This window comes from Hippopotamus amphibius, chromosome 1 (genome assembly GCF_030028045.1).
Source record: "Hippopotamus amphibius kiboko isolate mHipAmp2 chromosome 1, mHipAmp2.hap2, whole genome shotgun sequence".
NCBI classification, from domain to species: domain Eukaryota; kingdom Metazoa; phylum Chordata; class Mammalia; order Artiodactyla; family Hippopotamidae; genus Hippopotamus; species Hippopotamus amphibius.
Genome location: NC_080186.1, coordinates 114,730,663 through 114,756,500, shown reverse-complemented (window position 1 = coordinate 114,756,500; position 25,838 = coordinate 114,730,663). Strand labels below are relative to the sequence as shown.

The window sequence follows — 25,838 nt, the reverse complement described above, 5'->3', positions numbered from 1 at the left end:
GAGGGGTGGCTACAGCAGCCCATTGCTGTCTGGGAGGCTGAGTGAAGTGGAGTGGAAGGTGTCTACACAGGGGAGTGACCCAGCACAGGATGTCAGGGGAGTCCACGTGGGGGAGCCCCATGGGTGTCAGAGCCCATAAGGAGAGGGTGGCATCTGCACAGGCTGGCAGCCGTGACGGGAGCCAGGTTTCTCACATCAGAGGAGTTCCAGATACAGAAAAATAGTAAACAAGAATAAACCCTGTGGTGTTGGATTGGAGTTGGAGATGTTGGACATGGATATTTTCTCAGTCTTTTGCTCTTGCAAATACTGTTGTAATGAGGAGCTTTGTATATTGTCAGCTCTCACAGGGCCTTTGCAAGTGAGAGGTCCTGGAAGCCTCACCTTCAGTAGCTTCAGACTTAGATGAGTTAATTTAGATATCCAATATTTTTTGTTTTTCTTGCTGGTTTTCTTTTTTTTAATAATCATTTAATTTTATTAACATTAATTTTTCCTTGGTTATTTAGAATTATTTTTCTTTTATCTTATTCTAAGCGTGTTAATTTGTTGCTGTTTTTAATAGTTGTCTATTTATTTATTTAATTTGGCTGCTCCAGGTCTTAGTTGCAGCACTCAGGATCTTCGTTACTATGTGGGGGATCTTAGTTGCAGCATGCAGGGTCTTTTAGTTGTGGCATGCAGGCTCCAGTTCCCTGACCAGGGATTGAACCCGGGACCCCCCCATTGGGAGGGCAGAGTCTTAACCACTGGGCCACCAGAGAAGTCCCGTTTTCTTTTTTGATTTTTTTTATTGTAACGGACCACAGATGCACATGTTTGGGTTAGTCAGAATACTTGATTTAGGATACGCAGTCATTACATGAATGGTCATCTTTTACTTACTCATCCACTAATGTGTTTATTTTTCTAATTTAATAATTAACATCCTGAAACCTACAATCAGACAAGAACCAGAATCTTAATAATATTATATCCCTACCTAATTACTTTTCCCCATCTCATCCTCCTATTTTTTCTTCAGAGGTAAATCTGATCTAGAATTTTCTGATTTTTCGTTCCTTTACACCTTTTTTTTTAAGTTTGATCAAGAATATATGTGTGCCTAAGTAATATATTGTTTAGTTGTTTGTTTTTGAACTTTGTAGAAAATAGATTGTGCTATATATGATTTTCTGGGACTTGATTTTTTTTTCCCCACTCAGCTTCGTGTTACTGAAGTTCACTCATGTTGTTGGCGATGTATCTGTTCATTTACTGTAGAGTAACATTGCATTGTGTGACTATACCACAATGGACCTATCTCCTCCCGTAGTGGCGGGCCTCTGACTACTATGAGTGGGGCTGCTATGAACATTCTCATTCATGTCTCCAGCTGGTGTATATGGGCAAGAGCCTGGCATATACTTAGGAGTGGAGTTTCCCGGTTGTAGGGTATAAGAGTGTTCAGCCTTACAGGGGAATGCCAGATTGTTTCCTAAAGCTGTACCGAATTACATTCCCACAAGCAATACATGAGATTCTGTTATCCCTATCTTTTCTAGCAATTGGTAAAGTCAAATTTCTTGATTCTTGCCAATCAGATCGTTATAAAATGTGTCAGTGTGAGAGATACCACTGCATTTCCCTGGTTACCTGTGGAGCTGAACATCTCTTCATATATTTATTGACCATATTTGTTTCCCATTCTGTGAAGTTCCTATGTGTTCAGCCACTTTTATTGGGTTTTTTTTCTTACTTTTTTTTTTTTTACTGATTTCTAGGAATTCTGTGTTTTTTATAAAACTAATCTTTTTGTTGGCTATATAAGCTGCACATCTCCTTCTAGTACGTAAGTTGTCTTTTATTTGCTTTAACTTTTTTATGAACAGAAGTTTTTAATGTAAATGTAGTCACATTTATTAAATTTTTTCCTTTACAGTTAATGCTTTTTGTGTCTTGTTTAAGAAATTCATTTCCCCCTTAAAAGAAGCAGGAGGAAGATCAGGAATAATTTGAATCCACAGTCAGTTTAAAAATCCCATTCCAGGCTGTGGTTTATACTTCCTGTCTCACTAAACCTTTCAGTATCATAAAGGTACCAGATGGCTCAGTTGTAATTTTACTTCCTTTCACTTGACTATCTCTAATGGAAGTGGTAATGAACCATGAAATGACCAAGTGGTAGAGGACTTGGTTACCCAGGAGAGTTCATACAGTGTTGTGATAGTCAAAAGTTGATTCTTTTTTTTCTTCTTTTTTTGGCTGCATTGGGTCTTCGTTGCTGTGTGCGAGCTTTCTCTAGTTGTGGCGAGCAGGGGATACTCTTCCTTGCGGCGTGCAGGTTTCTAAGTGCAGTGGCTTCTCTTGTTGTGGAGCACGGGCTCTAGGTGTGCAGGCTTCAGTAATTGTGGCTCGCGGGCTATAGAGCACTGGCTCAGTACTTGTGGACTTGTGGCGCACAAACTTAGTTGCTCTGTGGCATGTAGAATCTTCCTGGGTTAGGGTTTGAACCCGTCTCCTGCATTGGCAGGCGGATTCTTAACCATTGAGCCACCAGGGAAGTCCAAAAGTTGATTCTTAATTTAGCTGAAAAATGAGAGTAGGCAGATATCACAAAGGTACCAATATGAATCAAAGTGTGTTTGTGTAGATAGATGATAGATAGATAGATAGATGATTGATAGATAGATAGATGACAGATACAAATTAAATTGCTTTTCTTTCTATGTGTGTGTATGTGTATGTGTGTGTGTGTGTACACTTAGAGAAGTCCCATCAGTTTGAAGTCAGTTGACTTATAATCATCTTCTGTTATTTTGTTGTTTAGGCATATTTATAAAGCTGGATCCTGAAAAAGAATTGCTGTAAATGAGCTTCTGGTGAATTCCACACCAATCTGCATAAGGCTGTCCCTCCTCCAGAAGAAGTAGTTGTTTTCAGTCCTGCTCTACTAACCCACTGTTGAATCTCCCATCGGGTGAAGCCTGCTAACACAGACCTTCCTAAACAAGTCTTCTGACTACAACTCCAGGAGCTCCATTTCTACCTTCCAAACTTTTTTACACAGAGGCACTCCCTGTGAGAGTATCAGCAATTCTTTCTGTCTCCTTAGGATAAGTGTCTGGTTCTCCTGAAATTTGAATGGGCTCCTTAAGGTTGCACAGGTGTGATGTCTGATCCATTGCAGACTAGAGAAAAAATTCATATTGAAACTTTTACCACAAACTTGGAAATGCCAGAAAACCAAAGGAAGAAATAAATATGTGAGTGCATAAGTGTGTGTGTGTGTATGTGTGTTGTGTTGTGTTGTGCATATGTATGCATTATAAGTTACAAAACTAGTTTTGTTGTGTCTAAACAAATCTTTTTGGCTATAGTAGGAAACACAACTGCTTCCTCTAGGATTGGATACCTCACATCTGTTGTCTTCGATTCTAGGGATTAAACTACTGTGCCATGTTAATGTAGGCTGTGGTATTGCATCTTACCCGAAGCATAGTTTATCATCACTGGAAGGAGTCCATATTCGTTTCCTAAGTGTCTTAATGCACTTGGACAGATATAACAAAATACCACAGACCAGGTAGCTTATAAAAAACAGAAATTTATTGCTCACAGTTAAAATGAGTTAAGATGGAAAGGCCAAGATCAAGATGCCAACATGGTCACCTTCTGGTGAGGGCCCACTTACTGGTTCATATCTGGTACCTTCTCACTGTGTCCTTGCATGATGGAAGGAGCTACACTTCTCTCTGGATCCTTTTTTATAAGGACACTAATCCCATTCATGAGGGCTTCACCTTAAGCACTTCCCAAAAGTCCCCCCTACTAATATCACACTGGGTGTTGGAATTTCAGCATGTGGATTGGGCCAGGCCTGGGGTGGGGGTGGGGGGTCCATATGTGGATAATCCCAAAAAGAATCTACAAAAAAACTAGAGCTAATAAACTAATTCAGCAAAGTTGCAGCATACAAGACTTCATAAAAATTTTAAACTTTTGTGCATCAAAAGACATTATCAAGAAAGTAGAAAGGCAACCTATAGAATGGAAGAAAATATTTGCAAATCAAGTATCTGATAAGGGTTTAGTACCCAGAATATATAAAGAATTCTTAAAGCTCAACCCTGAAAAGCCCACAATTTAAAAATGAGCAAAGGACTTGATTAGACATTTCTCCAAAGAAGGTATACAAATTGCCAACAAGCACATGAAAAGATGTTCAACATCATTGGGCATTAAGGAAATGCATATCAAAACCACACTTCATATTCACTGAGATGACTATAATTTTTTAACGGAAAATAACTAGTGTCAACAAGAATGTGAAGAAATAGGAACCCTCCTACCTTGTTGGGCAGAATACAAAATGGTGCAGCTGCTATGGAAGACAGTTTGGTGGTTCCTCAAAAGGTTAAACACAGAATTACTGCATGACCCAGAAATTCTACTCCTAGGTGTTTGTCCAAGAAAAATGAAGACATATGTCCACACAGAAACCTGTACACAAAAGTTTATAGCAGCGTTATTCGTAATAGCCAAAATGTGGAAACAGCCCAAATGGAAAATAACAAGTGTTGGCATACCTCTCAGACAATGCTAGTGGAAATATAAAATGGTGCAGCCACTATGGAAAACAGTTTGGCAATTCCTTAAAGAACTACACATAAAATTACCCTATGACCTAGCAATTCCAAAGGAGTTGAAAAGAAGGACTCAAACAGGTGCTTACATGCCAGTGTCCGCTGCAGTATTGTTCACCATAGCCTAAAGGTAGAAGCAACCCAAGTGTCTGTCAGCAGATGAATGGGCAAGCAAAATCCATAAAATAGAATATTATTCGGCCATTAAAAGGAAGGAAATTCTGACACATGCTACAACATGGATGAACCTTGAAAACATGCTAAGCAAAATATGCCAGACACAAGAGGACAAATATTGTATGACTCCACGTGTATGAAGTATCTAGAGTAGGCAAATTCACAGACACAGAAAATAGAGGGTAAAAGGGAGCTGGGGGAGAGGGAGGAATAGGGAGTTATCGTTTAATAGGTACAGAATTTTTGTTTGGGATGATGAAAAAGTTTTGGAAATAGTGATGATAGTTACACAATATCATGGATGGAATTAATGCCACAAAGTTATACACTTGAAAGTGGTTCAAATGACTAGTTTTATAAATTTTTTTACCACAACTTTTAAAATTTAATGTAATATACAAAAGGCATTGAATTATACACTTTAGCGCATGAATTGTGTGTTAAATAAATTTTATCTCAGCGAAGTTGTTAAAAGAGGTAATACTAAAAAGGCAAGGTCAGGGACTTGCCTGCTGGCACAGTGGTTAAGACTCCAAGCTTCGAATGCAGGGGGCCCGGGTTCCTTCCCTGGTCAGGGAACTAGATCCCACATTCCACAATGAAGAGTTCGCATGCTGCAACTAAGGGAGCCTGCCTGCCACAACTAAGACCTAGTGAAACCAAATAAATAAATTTTTTGAAGTAATTTAAAAAAATGCAAGTACATGTTTCCCCCATTATTCCCAAGTACAGTGTTCCTATGAAACCTTTCGTAAGCTGAAATAGTGTAAAGTGAAGAAGCAATTACCTAAGGACACATCTTGCTCATAAACTGAGATGAAGCACAGATTCTCACAGACACAGTTCAAAGCTGTGGCTGCTTGATGCTGAGGTGCTGAGTGTAGTTCCCTGGGAAGGAGTTGGCAGTGCCACTCTCGCTGCTGCTTGGGGTACCCGCTGCATCTAAAAGACTCACTGTAGGGACTTCCCTGCTAGTCCAGCGCTTAAGACTTCGTGCTTCCACTGCTGGGGGCGTGGGTTCAACCCCTGGCTGTAGAGCTAAGATCCCACATACCGCACAGCAGCCAAGAAAATTTTTTTAAATAAAAAAATAAAAATAAATAAATAAATGCTGAATGCTATTTTTGTTCAACTTTTTTTCATAAAAGCCAAAATCCTCTTCAGGCTTCTTTCAGTTAGTGAAAACAGGTACTCAGATAGGTCTTTTGTAAAATCAAAGTTGAGTAAAGCAAACTTTTAAAGAGCAAACATAAAACAGCAGAGCTGTCACTTATATTACCAGGAGTCCTTTGTCAAGGATAAAACAATGACTGACGTGTTCTGTTTGATTGATCTCACTTAAAATACTATTAAAATAAGGTGTTTCTAATAAAAGCAAAAATATGATTTGTATTGATAATAAAATTAAAATTATTTTAATTGTTTACAAATCAAGTGGGCTGGAAAATATATCAAATTTGTGTTTGTGATGTGTTTATTTTGCAGATCTTATTTAATATATTGCTCAAAGGAAATCAAAATTGCCCAAGCAAGAGACTTCGAAGTTTTCTTTGAAGAAGAAACTTTTCTTCTACTGCTTCTCAACCAGGTGCTTCCTAGGCTACAGCCATTCTCAACAGCAGACCTTTTTCAAACCCGTTCCACTTATCTTTAACTCTCAAAAACCTTTCAGTTAACTATGACCTGAACCTTACCAAATTGCCTAACTATCTGACAAAGTAATAAGAAACGAGAAAGTTTTCCCATTGATTTTTTTTTAATTTTTTTTTTATTATTTTGGGGGTACACCAAGTTCAATCATCTGTTTTTATACACATATCCCCATATTCCCTCCCTTCCTTGACTCCCCCCCTCCTCGAGTCCCCCCCACCCTCCCCGCCCCAGTCCTCTAAGGCATCTTCCATCCTCGAGTTGGACTCCCTTTGTTATACAACAACTTCCCACTGACTATCTATTTTACAGTTGGTAGTATATATATGTCTGTGCTACTCTCTCGCTTCGTCTCAGTTTCCCACTGATTTCTTAACCTCAAAACCTTTGAAAAAACAAACAAACAAAAAACTACCTAAACCCTTCCCCTGAAGGAAGGGAATTATGGAATAGGAACAAAGTGGTCTTTTTTTTTTCTTTAATATCTTTATACAATTCTATCCAGTCAGTTCTGTTACTTAAACAGGGCAGAGGTCAGCAAGCTTTATCTTGAAGAACCAGATGATAAATACTTTAGGCTTGTAGGTCATAAACAGTCTGTCACAACTACTCAGCTGTGGCATTGTAGCACAAAAGCAGTCACGATAATAACACTAGTCCTCCCTATCTGTGGGGGATACGTTCCAAGACCCTCAGTAGATGCCAGAAACCTCAGATAGTACTGAACCCTATATATACTACGTTTCTTCCTCTACATACATACCTATGATAAAGTTTAATTTATAAATTAGGCACAGTTAAGAGAACAAGGAACAATCAAATAGAACAATTATAACAATATACTGTAATAAAGGTATGTGAATGTGATCTCTCTCTCAAAACACCTTATTGTATAAATTTAATGCCTTTTCAGTCTTAACGAAGCACTTACCATGCACTGTGCCCATGACTTTTGCAGTTTGAGGTGCAACAGCAAACTAGCACAGATAGAAGATTTCACAGATAGGAGATTCATTCTTGCCGGAGATCTTAGCAACCTCCGCATATGACTTTTTTCTTATTAGGTTGAAAACATTCACCGTTTCACTTAAAGGAGGCACATCTCTTTGGCAATTCTCTTGGGCATATCCTAATTGCCAGCATCACTACTCTTGTGCTTTGGGGCCATTCTTAAATAAAATAAGAGTTTCTGGAACTGCGATACCACGGCAGTGGACCTGACAGGGAGACGGCTAAGAAGGTAACAGGTGGGATATGCCAGACAAAAGGATGATTCACCTCTGGGGCCGGATGGGGCATGACTTGAGCTGTGATCGTTCACTCACCTCCTTTTATGCCCTCAGCCTTGTGCTTCCAGAGCATGGCACTCTAGCCAAGTACAAAAGGGGAGGGAGAAGGAAGAGAGTCAGAGCTGAGGGCTGTCAACTTCCAGGTGGCAGGGAGTTACACGGACCTTAAAGAATCTTTACAAACACATGTACCATAGATTTTAATGCAAGGCTTTTGCCCTTCTCAGCTGATGGTGTCTTGAGTTGCCAACAAGAGAGAAGCAACGTTCAAGATGACGTGCAGAGGCTGTCTATGAAGAGCTTGTACTCATGAGTGAAACGAAGGTGAGTTGGCCCACAAGTTTCCTCTAGAGTGATTCAAGCCTACTGCAGTACAAGTACTGTTAAAAAAAAGAAAAAAAGTAGTAGCTATTTCTGAAAATTACCGTTTTCCAGGCATTGTGTAAACACATCATTTACCTCACCCCTTTCCTTCTCAGATGCTGTTGATGGCCTTATTTAACAGGTGAGCAAACTGTGTGAGGTTAAGTAAATTTCCCAAAATCACACCACCACCCTATGAAGTAGGTACTCTGATTATTCCCATTTTATAGATAAGGAAGTCAAGGCAAACCTGGGAGTTGCATTTGGGTCCTCCTGACTCCAAGCCAGATCCCAAGCTTCCAACACTGGGATTTATTGTCCCCTGGGATTAGTGACTCGGGCACTGAAGTGTATAAAAGTGGGATGGAGTATATGCTAGGCCCTGACAAGAAAGCCCGCAGAAGGCAGAGGTGGAAGAGACATTTCTGTTATCACTGACTTAAGACCAGAGTTTTCAAACTTGAATGTTGAAAACTTTATATTTTATAAAGAATGATACACCAATCAAGAAATTGATAAAATTTTAATAATGGGGCAAGATTTGATAGTAGATATCATTAGTTTCCATTTTGGGATCTGGGAAAAAACAACCCCTAAAATAATAATAATAATAAGTAAAAGTGTAAAGGACTGGGGATGGATGTTACAGAGTTGTAGCTAACTGTCTCTAGATGCACATTAGCTGACTCAGGAATGCAAATGAAATAAATTTTCTAAGGAGAAGCATTTAGATGCCCTCTGAAGTACCTTATTGTTCTCAGGAAAAGATAAATTCTCCACAAGTAAGGAGAAAAGTGATAAAAGGGAAAGTACTGAAATCAACACCCGGGAATGATATCTACCTCACCCAAATCTAAAATATGGGGGGAAAAAATGCTTCCATAAAGTCACCCATGTCCTCAGTCATTTGTGACATGCATCACATACTTTCCTATGTTTCTTTCTTTTGTTTTTTAATATATTTATTTATTTATTTATTTATCTATCTTTGGCTGTGTTGGGTCTTCGTTTCCGTGCACAGGCTTTCTCTAATTGCGGCAAGCGCAGGGGCCACTCTTCGTTCTGGTGCGAGGGCTGCTCATTGTGGTGGCCTCTCGTTGCAGAGCACAGGCTCTAGGCTCTAGGGCTTCAGTAGTTGCAGCACGCAGGCTCAGTAGTTGTGGCACACGGGCTTAGTTGCTCCACGGCATGTGGGATCTTCCGGGACCAGGGATTGAACCCATGTACCCTGCATTGGCAGTCAGATTCTTAACCACTGCACCACCAGGGAAGTCCCTCCCACATTTCTGAAGAAAAAAAAAAAAACCTCTGAACCATAGGGCTTCTAAATGAGCTCAGCAGAGGGAGAGCCACTTTCACTCCTTTCTTTTACTTTGTCTCCATTTCACCCCTTCTCTCCCAAAACCCAATCTGCATACTGGGGACATGCCTCCTTGGCCACCCTTCTCCATCATGACTCACCTCTTTGTTGATTTCCATTCATCTCTGGGGCCAAAACTTCTGGACCATTGCTAAGATACAGCCATGCACGTCAGTTGTTTTCTGTCTGTCCATCACCCCTCCCTCCTTGTCTTCTGGTAAAGGAACTAAGCTGACTTGGCAGTTGGCCCTTCTGGGTTTCATTTGATTCTGGGGGGGAGGGGACCAATCATACCCTTGGCACTGGGGCAGGCACTTGACCAGCCTTAGTCAATCACAGCTCCTCATCCCCTTGCCCACAGACATTGGTCCAAGGAGGGGGCACGTAACCTAAGTAATTAGGTAGAGTCTTTCCCTGAGATTTTATATGTGGATGACAGGAGAGAAGTGGATTAAAATATATTTTGGAAGTACAATCAGTGAAGCTGATTAACCTCAATGAACTTGAGTTTCCTCATTTATAAGATGAGGGGCTCAGACCAAAGGCTCTTTAGAGGCACCTCCGGACTCAAACAGTCTTGAGAGCTCCCTGAACGTCACCTATGAAGAAGTCAGTCTGTCTGGTCCAGCCACGCCCTTTCAGGGAAGGGGTACCTGGCAAAATTGTGCATCCAGGGAAATTTTGCTTCCAGACTCAAGGTTGTTCTCCTTTTCCTTATCAAAACCTACTTCCAGAGACTTCCCTGGTGACACAGTGGTTAAGAATCCGCCTGCCAATGCGGGACACACAGCTTCGAGCCCTGGCCTGGGAAGATCCCACATTCCGTGGAGCAACTAAGCCCATGAGCCACAATTCCTGAGCCCGCCTGCTGCAACTACTGAAGCCCACACGCCTGGAGCCCGTGCTTCGCAACAGGAGAAGCCACCGCAATGAAGAGTAGCCGCCGCTCGCTGCAACCAGAGAAAGCCCGTGTGCAGCATTGAAGACCCAATGCAGCCAAAAAGAAATAAAACTTTAAAAAAAAAAACCCTACTTTCAGGATCCCACTTAAACTGAGAAGTAAAATTACTAACTGCTTACGTTGTGGCTCGTCGCTGGAATACTCACATTTTAAAGGAGAAGCAAAATGTTGAACCACGATGAGCAGTGGGTGGGGCGATAACTCTCAGTGTCCCGACCTGTAAACAGGTGAGCGTGTGTGCATATGTGTACGTGTGGTATTTACGTGAGTCAGTGTGAGAGTGAGCGTGCCTGTGTGCAAACGTGGACACTGACGCCGCGTGTGCGTGCGTGTGCATTTCTGTCTCTACGTGTGGGCAAGTGTACTCACACTTGTGTTGTGAGGCTGTGTGTACACTGTACATACACGTATGCATGCATGTGTATAAACGTATATATGTGTGTACATAATCCCATGTGTGTGTTGTGTGCCTGAGTGTATACACGCATGTCCACATCTGTGTGTGTGCGTGCACGTGGTTGTGAGCACGTGTGGGCATGCACAGTACGTTTGTGAGTGGGTGCACGTGTGTGTGCATGCCTGTGCAGGCACTAAGAGAGCCAGGCAACTCTGCAGCTGTAGTAGCCGGAGGTGGGGGCGGGGGGTAAAGCACCGGGGTCCACAGTGTCCAGGAGCCAGGCCAGCTCAGCCTAGCAGAGGGCACTGGGGAGGGAGCAGGGCTTTCTCTGCACCAAGGAACTCTACACCGGAGCTGGAACAACATTGTTCTTTGCTGACGGGGCCACCAAGGCACAGTGGTCATGCCGTGTGTCCAGTGCCCAGCGCCCAGCTGTGGAGAGGAGAGGAGGCCACATCGCCCACTCCCCTGCCTGCTGACGGCCAGGAATCACAGCAACAGGAAGGAAGGGACCTCCCAATGGGTCCTTTTCTCTGTCTTCATAGACAGAATCTAGGGCAGAGCCCCAGAGCCAGATGCTCTGGGACCGCCTACCTTCAGGGATGGAATCCATGGTCAGGCCAGTTTAATAGGAACTTAATCTTTTCACAGCACTCGGAGAATGGAATGCCAGTGCGTCCTCTCAGGCCCCTGGAAGTATGAAGATAGAGCCCCACCAGCCCCCAGGGAAAGAAAAACCAGGTGTTTTCCAGATGCTAATCATTCTGGCTGGGGTTTGAGAGCTCTGGGAACTCTTGTGAAAGAGGAAAGAATTTGGAGAAGAAAGAGGCCTCCTGCCCGACTAAGTGGAGGTCTGAGGGCTGGCTGGGGATATAGGAGGTGGAGAGGGTGGTTATGAGGGTGGCGGTAGCAGGGAAAATTGCCCAACAAAGGTGAGGTCTCCTTGTTTGGGAAGCACAGAGGCGGGGGCTGCAGGTGGGAGAGTCTTAGGAGGTTCCCTGTAAAGAACAGTGTCCAAAACCTCCTGCAGGAGCCACTCAGGAGCCAAAGCACTGAGGGGGCATCTCCCTCCACCTGCCCCCGGGGCCGCACATGGTTCCTCCTGGGAACCTGAAGAGGACTTGCTCTCACGGGCCCTCACAGCACAGCCAAATAAATAAACAAATGGTATGTGGTAAATAAATAAATAAATAAATACATGTGAGCTTCCTTTGTACCCCAAGCTGAGGAATCAGATGTGCCTGTCCCATTGGTTTGGAAGGTACCAGCTCTCAAAGGACCGGGTATGAGAAAGAGGGAATTTCAGGTGTAGGCCTGGCCACACACACATACCCACCCTCAGGATTTGTCACTTTCTGAGCTTAGAGGTCCTGCCTCTCTCTGCCTCTTAGCATTTCACAGATGGGAAGTCAGTTCCAGCTGAGCAATGGGGTGGGGTGGGGGCGGGGGGCTCTCTGGGAGCTTTCTGGGAGGAGCTCAGGTTGCCCTCGGTTGGCCCAGTTCCCTGGTCCTGTAGTCTGCCGGGACCCCCTCCTTCAGCCCAGTGACCACACCAGGCAGCAGCACGTGGAGCCAACAGCTGCCTGTCAGCTGCCCAGCTCCCATAGGTCTTCTGCCACAGCCTTGCCCTCCCTGTATTGTCCTTCTCCCAGCGGGCATCCCACCAGCCCACCACCCAGGGCCCCTCTGGGCAGAGCACTTAGCAACCACTGCTTTTAGCCCCACCCAGTGCCCCAGGTTTGGTGCAGACAGCCTGTTCTCCTGTCTTGGCCAGCCTGAGGCCGAGCTTCCCATTAACTCCTCCCACCCCCAGCAAGACCAAGAACCTTAGAAACGGGATAAAGCAAAAACCCTGAAGCAGCATAGAGCCAAATGATTCATCAGTTCCAACATGTGGCAGTTATTCTGCTTTCCAGAGGGCCCACTGCAGGCAGCCAGAGTATAAAATGAATCTCAGGAAGGTCCTTCCTAGAGGGAACCAGGAAAAAGCTGATCTAGGAGTACTCAGAAGAGATCTAGGGCAGACAGCAAGGGACTTCCGGAAGAGCGAGGTGAGAAAGGCCCAGCAGTAAGATTAGACCCCGAGGACATGATCAGCTACCCACAGGACAAGATCCCATCAGAGACGTTTGGTTTGGCTCATGCAAAATTGTATACATTAGTTGCAAAGTCAGAAGCTTTCACATAAAAGTCCGGATCTGTGCTGGCTTTTCTGGGAAAATGAGAAGAGCTGGCAACTGGGCCTGTGTTCTACTGTGGCAAGTCCCGAATGGGACACGGCCAGGGCAGCCGCCTGTGGGAGCCCTTCGAGTTTGCCGATCGCTCTCTGCTATGTACAGCGGCTCCTGCCCAGCCTGCGCCCTGACGCTTAGCTTATAAGAAGATCAAGAAACCCAGTGTCCCTGAGGGCAGGCCAGCCTGGGCAGGAGTCTGGAGAGCAGCCATACCCTGATAGGGAGATGGGTGGTCTGGAAGCCCCCCAGAAACTGCCCTGTGTGAGCCTACAGGGCCGAGCCTTCAGGAGGGATTTGAGCTCACGGTGGACTAAATAGCAACGGTGTCCAGGAAGGCTGCTAGAGACGTTCCTTCCTCATCCAGAAAGGTGGGATGGAGGAGGGGGTCATCGCAGACAGAACCCTTCCAATCCCCCCAGGACAGCAGGGAGCCAGCCAGCCCTGCTGGCCCCCCGGGGAACTCCACCGCGTGTCCAGAAAGATCTGAGAGGGCTTCCAGCGCCCCCCAAGATGAGGACGACTTTGGAAGATTTCTAGAAATGTTATAATTTTCCTCTTTAAATATCTTGAAACAGCACACAAATCTTTAAACAACAACAACAACAACAGATGGCCTGTGAACGTGTTGGGTGGGCAATAGGGGAGGAGGGCGGGCTGGGGAGACTAAGTGCTACGACCTGGTCGGTCTCGGGAGGGAAGGGGAGTTGAAAAGGGAAGAGGACGCGAGTTTACATTTAGGAGGACCCGGACCAGGAAGTGATCTGCTAAACCTACCACAGCCTTGGTTACCGTGTTGCTTCGCTCCAAGCCAAAGAAGCTTCCAGTTCAGCAGTGTGCTGGAACCAGTGCCTTCCAGCTCGCAAGAGCTGGTTGAGCACACATTCTCCCAGCTTCACAGTCAGGGCCAGTGGCCTCATGTTGGTAGCCTGAAGTCAGCCACTATGGGAATATTTACACAACAGAAGCTGACAAATGCCACCAATTCGAGCTCTCCTCTCCACTAGGAGCGGTTAATCCCTTACCACTTCCCAGCACACCACAGCTGGTTCTTCTGCGCACCCCCTGTCAGGTCAGGCCCAGGATGTACTTCTGGGGACATGTCACTTCTCGGCCAGAGAAGGCCCCAAACTCAACATCCCCCCCACAAGGTCCCAAATGGGAAATGCACCAGTCAGACAACAAGCTAAATAAGAATCCAACAGGAGTTCTGAATTACGCTGAACCTTCACTGACTTCCCTCTGTTTTCGAATTGTTTATCCAGGTCTGCGGAGAAGCTTTTTCTCCAAGCTGAGTGATCTTTGTTCTCTCTGAGCTGAGTTCACACAGAAGGAGAAGGGCTGCGGCCAAAGCCCGTGTTCAAAGCACTGGCCAAACACCTTTTCACCTCCCTGGTTAGCTGAATTCCCAGCCCACAGGTAGGAAGAGCTCCGTGCTGCAGAAGGAATCCACAAGGTGTGTGAAATGGTGGGAAGGGAGTCCAAATGGGGGAAAAGAGCACTTTCTCCACAATCCTACTCTTCCTCTTCTTAGGTGGCCTTGGACAACCAACTTCCTCCATCCTAAGCCAGCCATCAGAATCCAGCACCCCACATACAATTTTGCCATCACCATAGATGTTCTCAGATATCTTTCCAATTACCTTCCATCTGTCATACCCTTGATCCCATTATATCTGCTCTTAAATATCACAGACATCGCCAGATCTTCATTTCTTTTATTTTCACTCTCCTCCCTCCCAGCTGGGAAATGAAGGCTGATCATCTCAACCACTGTCCTTCAATTTCCCTGTATTCCCCTGGACCACAGCATCCAGCCGAACCTTGGAAATTATCAATTCAAGGAAAATAAAAGTTGTATGAGAAAGAAAAGGGAACTACAGCATATGGCAAGGCTGAGAACAAAATTTACGTAATCATAATGATGTAAGGATTTGAAAGTTGATTTAACCAAAAATTTCAAAACAACTAAAGTAGGGGGGTGCCTATAGGAAAAATTTCCTGTGTTTCGCCTTTACTTTCATACCCACCTCTGATGTCAGATGTGTAGGTTTTTCCTCCACACCAAGCAATTCTCTACGATACCAGTTGGATGCCCTATAATTCAGTTCTGACACTAACCAACGTTAGTGCAGACCTCATGGGTTAAAGGCTCAGTTCCACGAGACTGTGCCCTGCTTCAAATACCAGTCACAAGGAATAGGTCACCAAGTTACCCACAACTTCTGTCTGACTTGGCTACAAATCAGAGGTTCCCATGACCCGTCCTCTCCTTGGATTTGATTGTTGGCTAGAACAGCTTGCCAAACTCCAGGAAACATTTATGTTTACCAGCTTATGATTTAATGAAGGGTATGATAAAAGATACGGATGAATGGTCAGATGATGAGGTACATAAGGCAAGGTCTGCAAGGATCCTGAGTGCACAAGTTTCTGTCCTCATGGAGGTGGGGTGTGCCAACCTGGAAGCTCTCGCAACCCTCTACTTTGGGGATTTCTGTGGAGGCTTCATCATGTAGGGATGATGGACCATTAACTCAGGCTCCAGCCCCCTCCCCTTCCTGAAGGATGAGAGGTAAGACTGAAAATTCCAAGCTTCTAATCATGGCTTGGTCTTTCTGGTGACCAGCCCCCATCCTGAGGCGATCTGGAGCCAACTCAGAGTCACCTCATTGGAACAAAAGCTACTCCTGTCACCTAGGAAATTTCAAGGGACTCAGGAACTCTGTGTCATGAACCAGATAATGAACTCGGGCAATGAACTCGGGCAATGAAACAAGGATTTCCTTTCCCAGGTTCAGCTATTGATTCTTCTTGAGACGACAGCCCCTGCCTCCTCCGGGGGCAACCTTCCTGGGATCAGCTCCCAACCTCCAGGACCCGCTGTGGGTTCCTCCCCTCCTCCCTCCGCCCTCCTCCCTTGTCCTCAGTCTGTCTGTCCTTTGTAAGATTCCTCTTTTCTCTCCTGTCTCTTCCTCGAGCCCCGTCTCCCAAATTAAGTGTCACACACAGAGGCTGGCAGAGGGAGTTGAAGGAATGCCCAGTATCAGGGGAGGCCTGGGCAAGCCAGAGGGCACGGGGCATGTGCTGCAGCCCCTGCTCCCGCAAAGGAATGAAGATCCTGTTGCCAGATGGTTGCACTTAACTGGAGGTCCGTGCCTTTCTGCTTTGTACGAAACTCCCCGGTTTTAAATGTTGGCAACTGACTCAGATATTCATGGTTAGACCCAGAGACTGAATCAACCGAAAAACTGGGTTCCCCTAGTCCTTAAAGAAGTTTCATTCAAGCCTTGACAAGAGCTGAGGAAAACATTTATATTTTCCTAGTCTTCTAGGGCAGCTAACTACAGCAAGTGGGATAAAATCTTTAAATTTCCATATTAAAATAGTATGATCTTTCAGTACCCACCAAACTATCAACATCATCATCATAATTCCACCTTTGCATAGTTTTGAACTTTAGAACATACTTTATTTTAAGGAATTAAAATCTGGGACTTTTAGTTGCAAACTGGCCGTTTTAACTCAGTAGACGAAATACCACCACCGAAGAGTCCGCACCCTTGCAGATGCTGACGGAGCATCCCCACTCCCCCGCTCAAAGCTCGCTCTTTTCCAGGCTCATCATCAACAAAGCCTCCTCTGCCCTGCTCCCCACCTCACTCCCAGCACTGTCTGCCACCATCATCCCCTCTCTGGGGCTCCCAAAGCGCAGAATGCCCTTGCTACCTACGCTGCTTCCTTCCTGAATGATTTTCTGGCCTCCCCTTCCAAGCCCCTCCCCTCCCTCCCCCTCTCCTCACCAGGGACCAGCAGTGGAGGCTTGCCTGTGCTGCCTCTTTGCATGGGATAGAAGAAGGAAGTGACTGAGGGCTGTGAGTTGGTTTTCTAGTCCCAGGATCGTACCAGAGCTTTCAGAGTCTTGCTGCAGAGCACCTGCCACAAACGCTCCACCCCCACACACAGATACCCCACCCACAGCCTCCAGTCAAGGACCAGGCCTCCCTGATCTTTCCCAATGTTATTGGGCTCTCCCAGAAAAACTCCAGGGCAACTCTCCAAAGCTTCATGTACCCTGTACTAGTCCATCATGTACTTTTTTGCTCCCTTAATGAATATTTTTCTGAACTCAGGCCAGTCCTGCTATGCATTCACGCCCAAGCAGCATCTGCCCCTCCCCAGGTGCTGGGTGGGGCTCTGGGCTAGGTAAAGACCCCAAGCTGATTAGGCAAGGCTGGGCTGTTGTACCAAACCAGCCCAGCCTTGCCTAATCACCTGCAGTGGAAGCTTGCTCATAAAAGCTTCGTGGCAGAGAGGAGTGAGGCTTGTCTGAGAGGTGGCTGCACAGACAGCCGCCAGGTGCAGCTGCAAAGCACTCACCTGCCTCCCTGCCCCAGCCCCGCCAACCCGATCCCAGCTTTCAGCCATGATTAGGAGAGGTTTCCAGGCAGCAGCAAGACTTGGCCACCACAAAGCCCTTCCTGGTGGCCCCCACATCCTGCCCAGATTCAGCCCCGCCTCAGCATTCGGCTCCTCCACGGACTCCCTGGTGAGTACGCAGCTCAGCCAGATGGGCAGCCCTTCTCCTGGGGGCCCAGGGTGTAAGGATCACCCCAAATCTCCGCTTCCCAGATTGTGGCTGGGGCAGGCAAGCACTTTGTTGGGAGCTATTTGATGTGGCAAAGGAAACCAAGTAGCCCAGATCCAAAACTAAGACCACCAGGTTACTTTCATCCTGATCCGAATCTCGTGGCCACGTTCCTCCTGTGGGACTCAGACTGTCACGGCTGAGTTGGGACATCTGCAGACAAAGGACCCTGTGTGTGGTCTCGGCAAGCAGCTGGCCTGCTGCCCATGGCTGCATTTGGAACGTGAGTATCTGGCGCCACAGAGGACACTTCCTCCTCCCACAGAAGGTACCGCACCACTGTGAGCACCCAAAACATGTTTCATAGGAGCTCCCCCTCTCCCGGCAGGCCCACAGCTGAGCACAGAACTGCAGTAGCCCCTGAGGTGAAGGGGTGGTAAGAATGGTCCTCACCTGTGGTCGCACCCCCCAGGGTAGACAGTGTCTCTGAATGAGCTCTAGTCTGACCACCGGCTCGCACACTCACAAGCTTGGCAACCTTAGCAATATTTCCTCAGTTTCCCCATCTGTACATTGGGCTAATAGTAGCCATTCTCAGCCTCAAAGGCTTTCAAACAGGACAATTCTACTGCACCAGCACAGAGCAGCATGCCTCTAACTGTCAGCCCCAGTGCCTTTCCTTCCCTTCCTGTGCACGTTGGTGTCCCCTTGCCTGGTCACCCACAGGAGTCCCCAAGGGCCATTTCCCTCAAGTCAGACCGGCAGAAGGGATTGAGGACCCCAAGAACCCAGGAGCACACTACCTACAGGTCCCGCAGTCCAAGCAGCAGCCCACCTCCAAGGAAGCTGTCTAAGTCTCCCCGATTTTTCCTGCCCAGGTCTCAAGATTCTGTCCGGAGAAGACAGATTTGAAGAATTACGCCCTCCCCAACGCCAGCTGGTGTCCAGACATGCTGAGCCTGTACCATGAATTTCTGGAGAAGACTAAGGCCGAGGGCTGGATCAGAGTGCCCTCCTTCAAGTCCAACAGAGACCACATGCAGGGGCTCAAGCTCCCACTAGGGTTACCAGTTACCTCAGGTAAAGCCTGGCCTAAGAGGGCCCATTGGCACACGTGTCCCGGCCCACCGGGGTCAGTTCAACCAGCCCCTTTCCCTGTGGTCAGAGACTCTCGGGAAGGACATTCACATGCTCTGTGCCAGTTCTCAGCCAGAGGTTCTTTCTACTAACTCCACCCCTCCTGCTGCAGCCCCAGGCAGGTGGATGAGGAAAGCATCCGCTGAGGCCCCTGGCTCCGCTCCCCCAGGGGAAGAAAGCACACCCCTAGCAGCTGCCTCTGTTCCCAGCCAAGAGGGCACCCACTGGACAACTGCTGACTCTGCTCCCTGCCGGGCTGCCTTCTCCCTGGGGCTGCTTCCCTTACGGTGGAGCCTTATCCCAAGCCCTCCTCCCCACCCCACAAAGGTCTGAGGGCTCCCCCTTGCTCACTACAGACCTCCGCACACCATCCCTGCTCTGCTAGGCCCAGAGGCTCTCCTGAAACACCCACAGATCAGAGTGACAGAGCTTTCCACTTTGGTCTCTCTGCGCGTGTGTGGGTGCGTGCATGTGTGTGGGTGTTAACTTGTCTCTCTCATTCACATGTGTGTTCGTCCAGCCCAGTGATGAATGCATTGTACATTGGGTTTATGGAAAAAACAAAGCAGGTGCATCAAAAATTTTTGAAGACTTTGATTTCCATCCAAAAAAGATAGAGTTTTTATAGTCGCCTTGAGAAAAAAACCAGAACTTTAGGGGACTCTACTGCACTTATTTTTCTGTTCAGCATTGTTATTTTGAATTATATGTGAATTAAATGCCATACATTTTAATTTTCAATGGTTAAGGTCTCAAAGTCTGATCTGCCCCTGACCCTGTATCCACTCTCAGCCAGGGAACTTCATGAGTTTTTCTTCCTCAAGACCCAGGGCTCCCTAAGAACAGGGCTGTGTCCCCCTCAAACCAAGGGCCCTGAGGACAGGTCCATGCCTTGCTTTCCAGTTGAAGGCTCCTTGAGAGCAGAGCTTGTGTGTCCTCTGGCTTTCTCCTCAACCCTATACCTGAGGCCGGGCTCCATTCATGCTGCTGAATGATGGCCCTGCGTCCTGACAGGGCCCCATGCCTTCACACGCTCCCTCCTTCACCTGTGTCACTGCCCATCTCTCCCCAGACAAAAGTGACTGGCGCATCTTCACCAGATGTATCGAGACGGAGGGACAAGGCTACGAGTATGTCATCTTTTTCCACCCATCTGAGAAGAAGTCCGTCTGTCTTTTCCAACCAGGCCCCTACCTGGAGGGGGCCCCAGGGTAAGACATCAGGCAGGTCCAGGGGGACATCTTTGGCTGCTTCCTGGGCTTCACTCAGCAGGTAGATTGGGCATGACCACACTCTGGGGTCTGTACCTCTCTCTAAGGAGCTGGGTGGGAGTGGGAGGCACTGGGCTTCAGTCTCACAATTTCAGGCTTGGAAGGATATTCTCTCATCTGGTCCAGTCCCCACTGTGCAGATAAGACAGAGCCTCCTTATTCAGGTCTGGGAATTTTCCAGTAAGAAGAGGTCTTAGAAGCCACTTTGAGAAGGATATGGCGGACTGGAAGAAGACAGGATCTGGAATTAGGAGCCAGGCTTCTGGTCCTGCTCTGTCGCTGCTCCCCTGGAGACCCCAAGCAAGCAATTTCACCTCTGGCCTTCAGTCTCCTTACCTAAATCTTCGGGCAGTAATATCTACCTTCCAGGATAGCTGAGAGATATGATATTATGGGCCAATGTGTATGTGCTTATAAACCACAAAGCACAATATAGCTATCACGCCATCTGTCCAAACTTCACCTTTTACCCATGGGCAAACTGAGGCACATGGAGGTAAGTTATCTTGCCCAAGGTAGCACAGACAATCAAGGTCCGATCTGGGACTTTAATCCAGGAGTTGGGACTCCAAGTCCATTGCTTCTTCCACTGTACTCCATTGCCTGCAAACTGGGAATGGACCCAGGAAAGAACTCACACTGGATATAAATACCTTCAGGGGAGCATCGGGCTGGCCCTGAGCCTCTTCTCCAAGGATACTGGGTCAGCACGCCCATGGTTGTCTGCCTTCTCCATCCTTGCTCCTGCTTTAGACAGTCACTGAAGGCTGTTGTAGCTGTCAGAATTCCTGCAAGGGAGAGGAGAGTGGAGGGGGAAGGAGACGCTTTAGGGTCCCAAGGCCTGAGAGAGACACAATTGCAGTTAAACAGAATTCAAAGAGCTTAATAGATGTCATCACCTCTGCAGGCCATGGATTCGGACTGCAGCCATTTGTCACCTTGGCCATCCTTAAGGTATCTTCCACTGATTTCCACACTAGTGCATGCAGACAGTGGGAGACTCGGTCAGAGCTCTACCCAGGCTATGGGTGCCCTTCCTTTTGACGAGGAAAACCTCCAAGAAGGCAGGGATAGGGTGGAGTGTGGCTGACTTGTATTTAGGGCCTCATGGAGGTGGGGCAGGAGAGGTGAGGAGGACCACCCAACACTGGAGCCAGAGGACTGAGGGGGTCCGAGAAGAAATTAGCACTGAATTAGAAAAAAACAGTTCAGTCTATCCCTTGTGTAAGGAAAAACTCAGGTCTTCCCTGCTATGTCTTTCTTTCCTGAGAGGCTCCTTTACTCTCATAGGGAACACTTCCCTTCTGATACTTCTGGTCACCAAATGTTTGGAGGTTTTCCCCCACAACAAGCAGTTCTCTGTGACACCAGCTGGGGTCCTACAATTGAACTCCATTCTGACACTGTCTACCTGGAGATAGTGTCAGATCCCACAGGTTAAAGGCTCCGTCCTACAAGACTGCTCCCACCCTTCTTCAGATGCCAATTGGAAGGGCAGGTCCCCCGGTTACCCACAACTTCTGTTTGATTTGGCTACAATTGGTAGTTCCCAGAACCCTCTCTTCTGGTTGGATTTACTAGAACCACTCACAGAACTCATAGCAACACCTAGTTACATTTACCAGTGTATTAAAGACATGATAAAGGATGAATATCCAGAAGGAAGAAACCCATAAGATAAGGTCTAAGAGAATCCCAAGCGCAGGAGCTCCCGTCCCTGTGAAGTTGGGGAGCGTCATCCTCCTCGTGTGGATGTGTTCACCAGCCTAGGAGCTCTCTGAGCCCCACACTAACCGGAATTTTCATGGGGGCTTCAACAGACAGGTGTGATCCATGGTTAACTCCATTTTCCAGCCCTTCTCCCTTCTCAAGAGAATTGGGGGGAGGGGAGTAGGACTGAAAATTCCAACCTTCTAATCATGGCTTGATCTTTCTGGTGAGGAGCCCTCAACCAGGAGCCCGCCCAGAGTTGCCTCATTGGAACAAAAGACATTCCAATCACCCAGGAAATTACGAGGGTTTCAGGAGCTCTGTGCCAGGAATCGGGGCAGATGCCAATATGTATTTTTCCTGTTGTCTTACAAGTACCCATCCAGCCCCTAGGCGATGAGGTGGGGTAGGTTACTGGCTGACCAAGAGCTACCCTGCAGCATCTACACACTTGGCAATGGGTCTCCTGCCCAGGCAGAGTGGACAACGCGGAAAGAGCAAGCTTAGGGTTCTTCCCCAGCAACTCTTCCCCTCCTTCAAGCAACATGGGAAGGGAAGAGACTAGAAGCATACATGAGTTTTGTAAACATTACCTCATGCGAGCTGATGAGAGAGAAATTACTTTTATTGACAATTCACAGTGAGAAAACTAAAGCTCAGAAAGGTTTGGCAACTTGCACAAGATCAGATAGTGAAGGTGGAGCAAGGAGTCAAACCAGGTGGGTGTGGCTGCATGGCCCCCAGCTCTTTCCACCAAAGGAAGGGGGAAACAGGCTTGTGGGAAGCCCCCTGGTGGCAGGAGCAGCAGGGTAACCCATGGTAGTACAGCAGGGACAGCTGACCTGGTCCATGGAGAATCGAGACCACACAGTTGAAAATCAGAAACTTGAATCTCTTTTGTGTTATCTGCATTCTAAAGTTGGGTGCCTTTCTATTTTCCCCAACTTCGCCAGCAATAGAGCTTTGGCATGAAAGTCAGCTTACACAAGTGAGAACAAGAATGTTACACCCTTTAATTAAAGCAAGCGTTGGCAGCATCCCGCTGAAGCCGGCTCTCGGCTTTCCACAGGCAGCACTGCTCGCGAGTCCGTCTAGTCAGCACTTTATAGGTCCTAAGTTAAGTTTCACGTTTACCCATCTTGAAAATGTGGGCTCAACGCTGACCATCGTGACTGGTGAGGTGAGAACTGGCCCAAGGTCATGGTTTAGAGCTGCAGTCCTCAACCTCTTTGGCATCAGGGACTGGTTTTGTGGAAGACAATTTTTCCGTGGATGAGGTGGGGGATGGTTTGGGGATGATTCAAGGGTATTACATTTATTGTGCACTTTATTTCTATTATTATTACATTGTAACATATAATGAGATAATTATACAACTCATCTAATGCTGACAGGAGATAGAGCTCAGGCAGAAACATGAGCCATGAGGAGCGGCTGTAAATACAGATGAAGCTTCACTCGCTCGCCCGCCACTCACCTCCTACTGCGCAGCCTGCTTCCTAACAGGCCACAGACCAGTACCGGTCCGTGGCCCAGGGGTTGGGGACCCCTGGTTTAGAGAATGCACCTTTCCAAATTATGGTAGTTGCTGCCAGTAATTCGGTGATGAATCAGAAAAAGCTTTTCCCATTAACTCTAACAAAAAAACTTTTTTTCCTGGTGAAATAAAATAATGGCATCAGTGATTGCTAACACATGCTGTAGCAACATGGAAAAAAAATCCGCTGATTTTGACTGGTTTGATCAGACGGGATCCCGATGTGTTTCCTTTCCTTTCCTGGGGAAAGATGACGGTGGGGTAGTTCCAGCCCTGGCCTTTCTCCCCACCCCCACCCCCAGGTTTGCCCACGGAGGGTCCCTGGTAGCCATGATAGACGAGACCTTTTCTAAAACTGCTTACCTGGCTGGAGAGGGGCTGTTCACACTAAATCTCAACATCAGGTTCAAAAAGTAAGTACGGATCCTTGGGGTGTTGGCTATTGAGGGGCAGCCAACCGTGGCCGCGGGGGTGCAGAAGCCCTGCCTGTCACTCTCCTGTCCCAGCCGCACAGTCCCCTGGTTCCCGGCCAGAACACAACCTCTGCCGTCAGACTCTGGTTGCTGGCAGATGGGCCCTGAGCCCAGGGCCACTTACGTCCTTGAGGCAGGGTGGGATGATGAGAAGGCTGTGGGGGACAGGGAGGTAAAGGGATGGGGGCCAGGGGTTCACATGAGGGAGAGGCTAAGCCACCTCCTCTCCCAGCTTGATCCCCGTGGGCTCCCTGGCTGTGCTGCACGTCGACGTGGAAAAGATTGAGGACCAGAAGCTTTACATGTCCTGCGTCGCCCAGAGCTCAGACCAGCAGACAGTTTACGCCAAGGCCTCAGGTAAAGAGGTCCTCAGCCTCAGCCCCAGGCCCTGTCCTGCCACCGCGACGCCCAGAACAAACAGAAGGGGGGACGCTGAGGATGCGGCCCCAAGCCGGGGCCCCGCTTTTTAAAGTGGGGCTGGGTGCTTGCTGTAAACACAGACAAAGTGAGGGAAAACCCAATCAGGATTTTTTTTTCTTCTGTGTATAAGTGGCTCAACCTGTACCACAAGGACAGGACCCAGGTGCTGACGAACGATACAAATGCTCCTGCTAGCTGTACTCTGAGCTCCTGATGCTTGGCCCACTCCTCTCTTGCAGGCGCTTTCCTCCAGCTGCAGCTGGAAGAGGATCCATCCCAATAGCAGTCACTGTGCCTTCGGGAGAGTCTACGGCCAACTGCCTTGCCTACCTGGGACCCACCACAGAGCAGGGAGGGTGCCCAAGAAGAAACTGGTGAAGGGAGGGGAAGGGCGCTCTTCTGTGCATGAATAAAGGCTCACAGCCGCATCCTCAGTCCGAGCCCCTCTGTAACTGGAAGTCAGAATCCCTCCCGGGCCTCCCACGCCCCCACCGTCCCGGTCAGTGCCAACAGAAGCCATATACTGAGACCTACCAGGGGCCAGGCACTGGGGGAGGCACCAAGCACATAGGGATGAAGGACAGGGCCCCTGGCCTTGAGATGCGCAGCCGTGGGCCAGGAGTAAAGTGCCCCATCAGCCCCTCCCACCCTACCACAGCTCTAGTTATGGGTGCAGTGCAGACACCAAGGGAGGAGGGGTCAATTTTACTCTAGGAAAGCGATCAGAGAAGGCTTTCTAGAGGAAGCTGTGCTTGAACTGAGTCTCAGAAGTTAAGGGGTGTCCACCAGGCAGGCAGGGGACTATTCTAAACAGAGGGACTAGTACGAGCAAAGGCACAAAGGGTTGAAAGAGCACAGGGACTCTGGAGAACAGCAAGGTGTTGAGTGGGGCAGGAGTTCCAGGAAAGAGAAGGGGGCAGGGCAGGTGCAGGCCATGGAAGGCTCCTGAAACCCTGCAACGGAGCTTGAACTTTGTCTTGTAGGCAACAGGGAGACTTTAAAGGGTTTGGGCTGGGGAGTGACATCATTTTGTTTTTTAGAAAGATGATTCTGGTGGCAATAAGAGGTCAGCAAGGCTGAAGGTGAAAGCACTGGTTAGGAGACCCCTGCAGGGCTCCAAACTAGAGATAGTAAGGACCTGACATGGTTCAAAGCCATGAAGATGAGAGAGATGGAAAATGTTGCAAGCAAAAGAATACAGGACTTTGCCACTAATTGTGTATACTGGATCTGTGAAGCGAAGCCTTCAAAGATGACTCCAAGTTTCCGGCTTGGTAGTTCCAGGTGGCATCTTTGCAGTTACAGGGGAGCAGTTTTCAGGTGGGGGAAGCTAATGAGCTCACTTTCACACACTGAGCTTGAAGTGTCCATGGAACTTCCATCCACAGCTAGCACCAGCGGGTGCTTGGGTATTGTCATTTGGAACTAAGAATTCATGACATACTGACTCAATTTGTAAATCATCTATATAAAAACTGACATGGAGGGACTTCCCTGGTGGTCCAGTGGTTATGACTTGGGCTTCCAAGGCAGGGGGTGCGGGTTTGATCCCAGGTTGGGGAGCTAAGATCTCACATGCCTTGGGGCCAAAAAGCCAAAACATAAAACAGAAGCAATGTTGTAACAAATTCAATAAAGCCTTTTTAAAA

At 47.4% G+C, this 25,838-nt stretch overlaps 2 protein-coding genes and 1 long non-coding RNA gene across 3 annotated transcripts in view; all 3 read left to right on the top strand.

Moving 5' to 3' along the window:
* The window catches only part of THEM4 (thioesterase superfamily member 4), a 31,225-nt gene extending 24,686 nt beyond the window's left edge, over positions 1–6,539 (top strand). Inside the window, exons 6-7 of the mRNA XM_057708424.1 lie at positions 2,810–3,245; positions 6,288–6,539. Of these exons, the coding sequence (XP_057564407.1) occupies positions 2,810–2,850 (41 nt within the window). The 3' untranslated portion in view covers positions 2,851–3,245; positions 6,288–6,539. The remainder of the gene's footprint in view (positions 1–2,809; positions 3,246–6,287) is intronic.
* Positions 6,540–10,536: 3,997 nt separating this feature from the next.
* On the top strand, positions 10,537–14,393 carry LOC130845904 (uncharacterized). The gene is made up of 4 exons (XR_009051478.1): positions 10,537–10,652; positions 11,474–11,673; positions 11,853–11,989; positions 14,319–14,393. It is a non-coding gene; the product is annotated as an uncharacterized LOC130845904 (long non-coding RNA).
* A 2,945-nt stretch (positions 14,394–17,338) lies between these two features.
* On the top strand, positions 17,339–25,838 carry THEM5 (thioesterase superfamily member 5). The gene is made up of 6 exons (XM_057723723.1): positions 17,339–17,602; positions 18,520–18,721; positions 19,851–19,989; positions 23,599–23,709; positions 24,002–24,126; positions 24,429–25,838. The coding sequence occupies exons 1-6, from the start codon at positions 17,480–17,482 to the stop codon at positions 24,470–24,472; spliced, it is 744 nt and encodes a 247-aa protein (XP_057579706.1). The 5' UTR covers positions 17,339–17,479; the 3' UTR covers positions 24,473–25,838.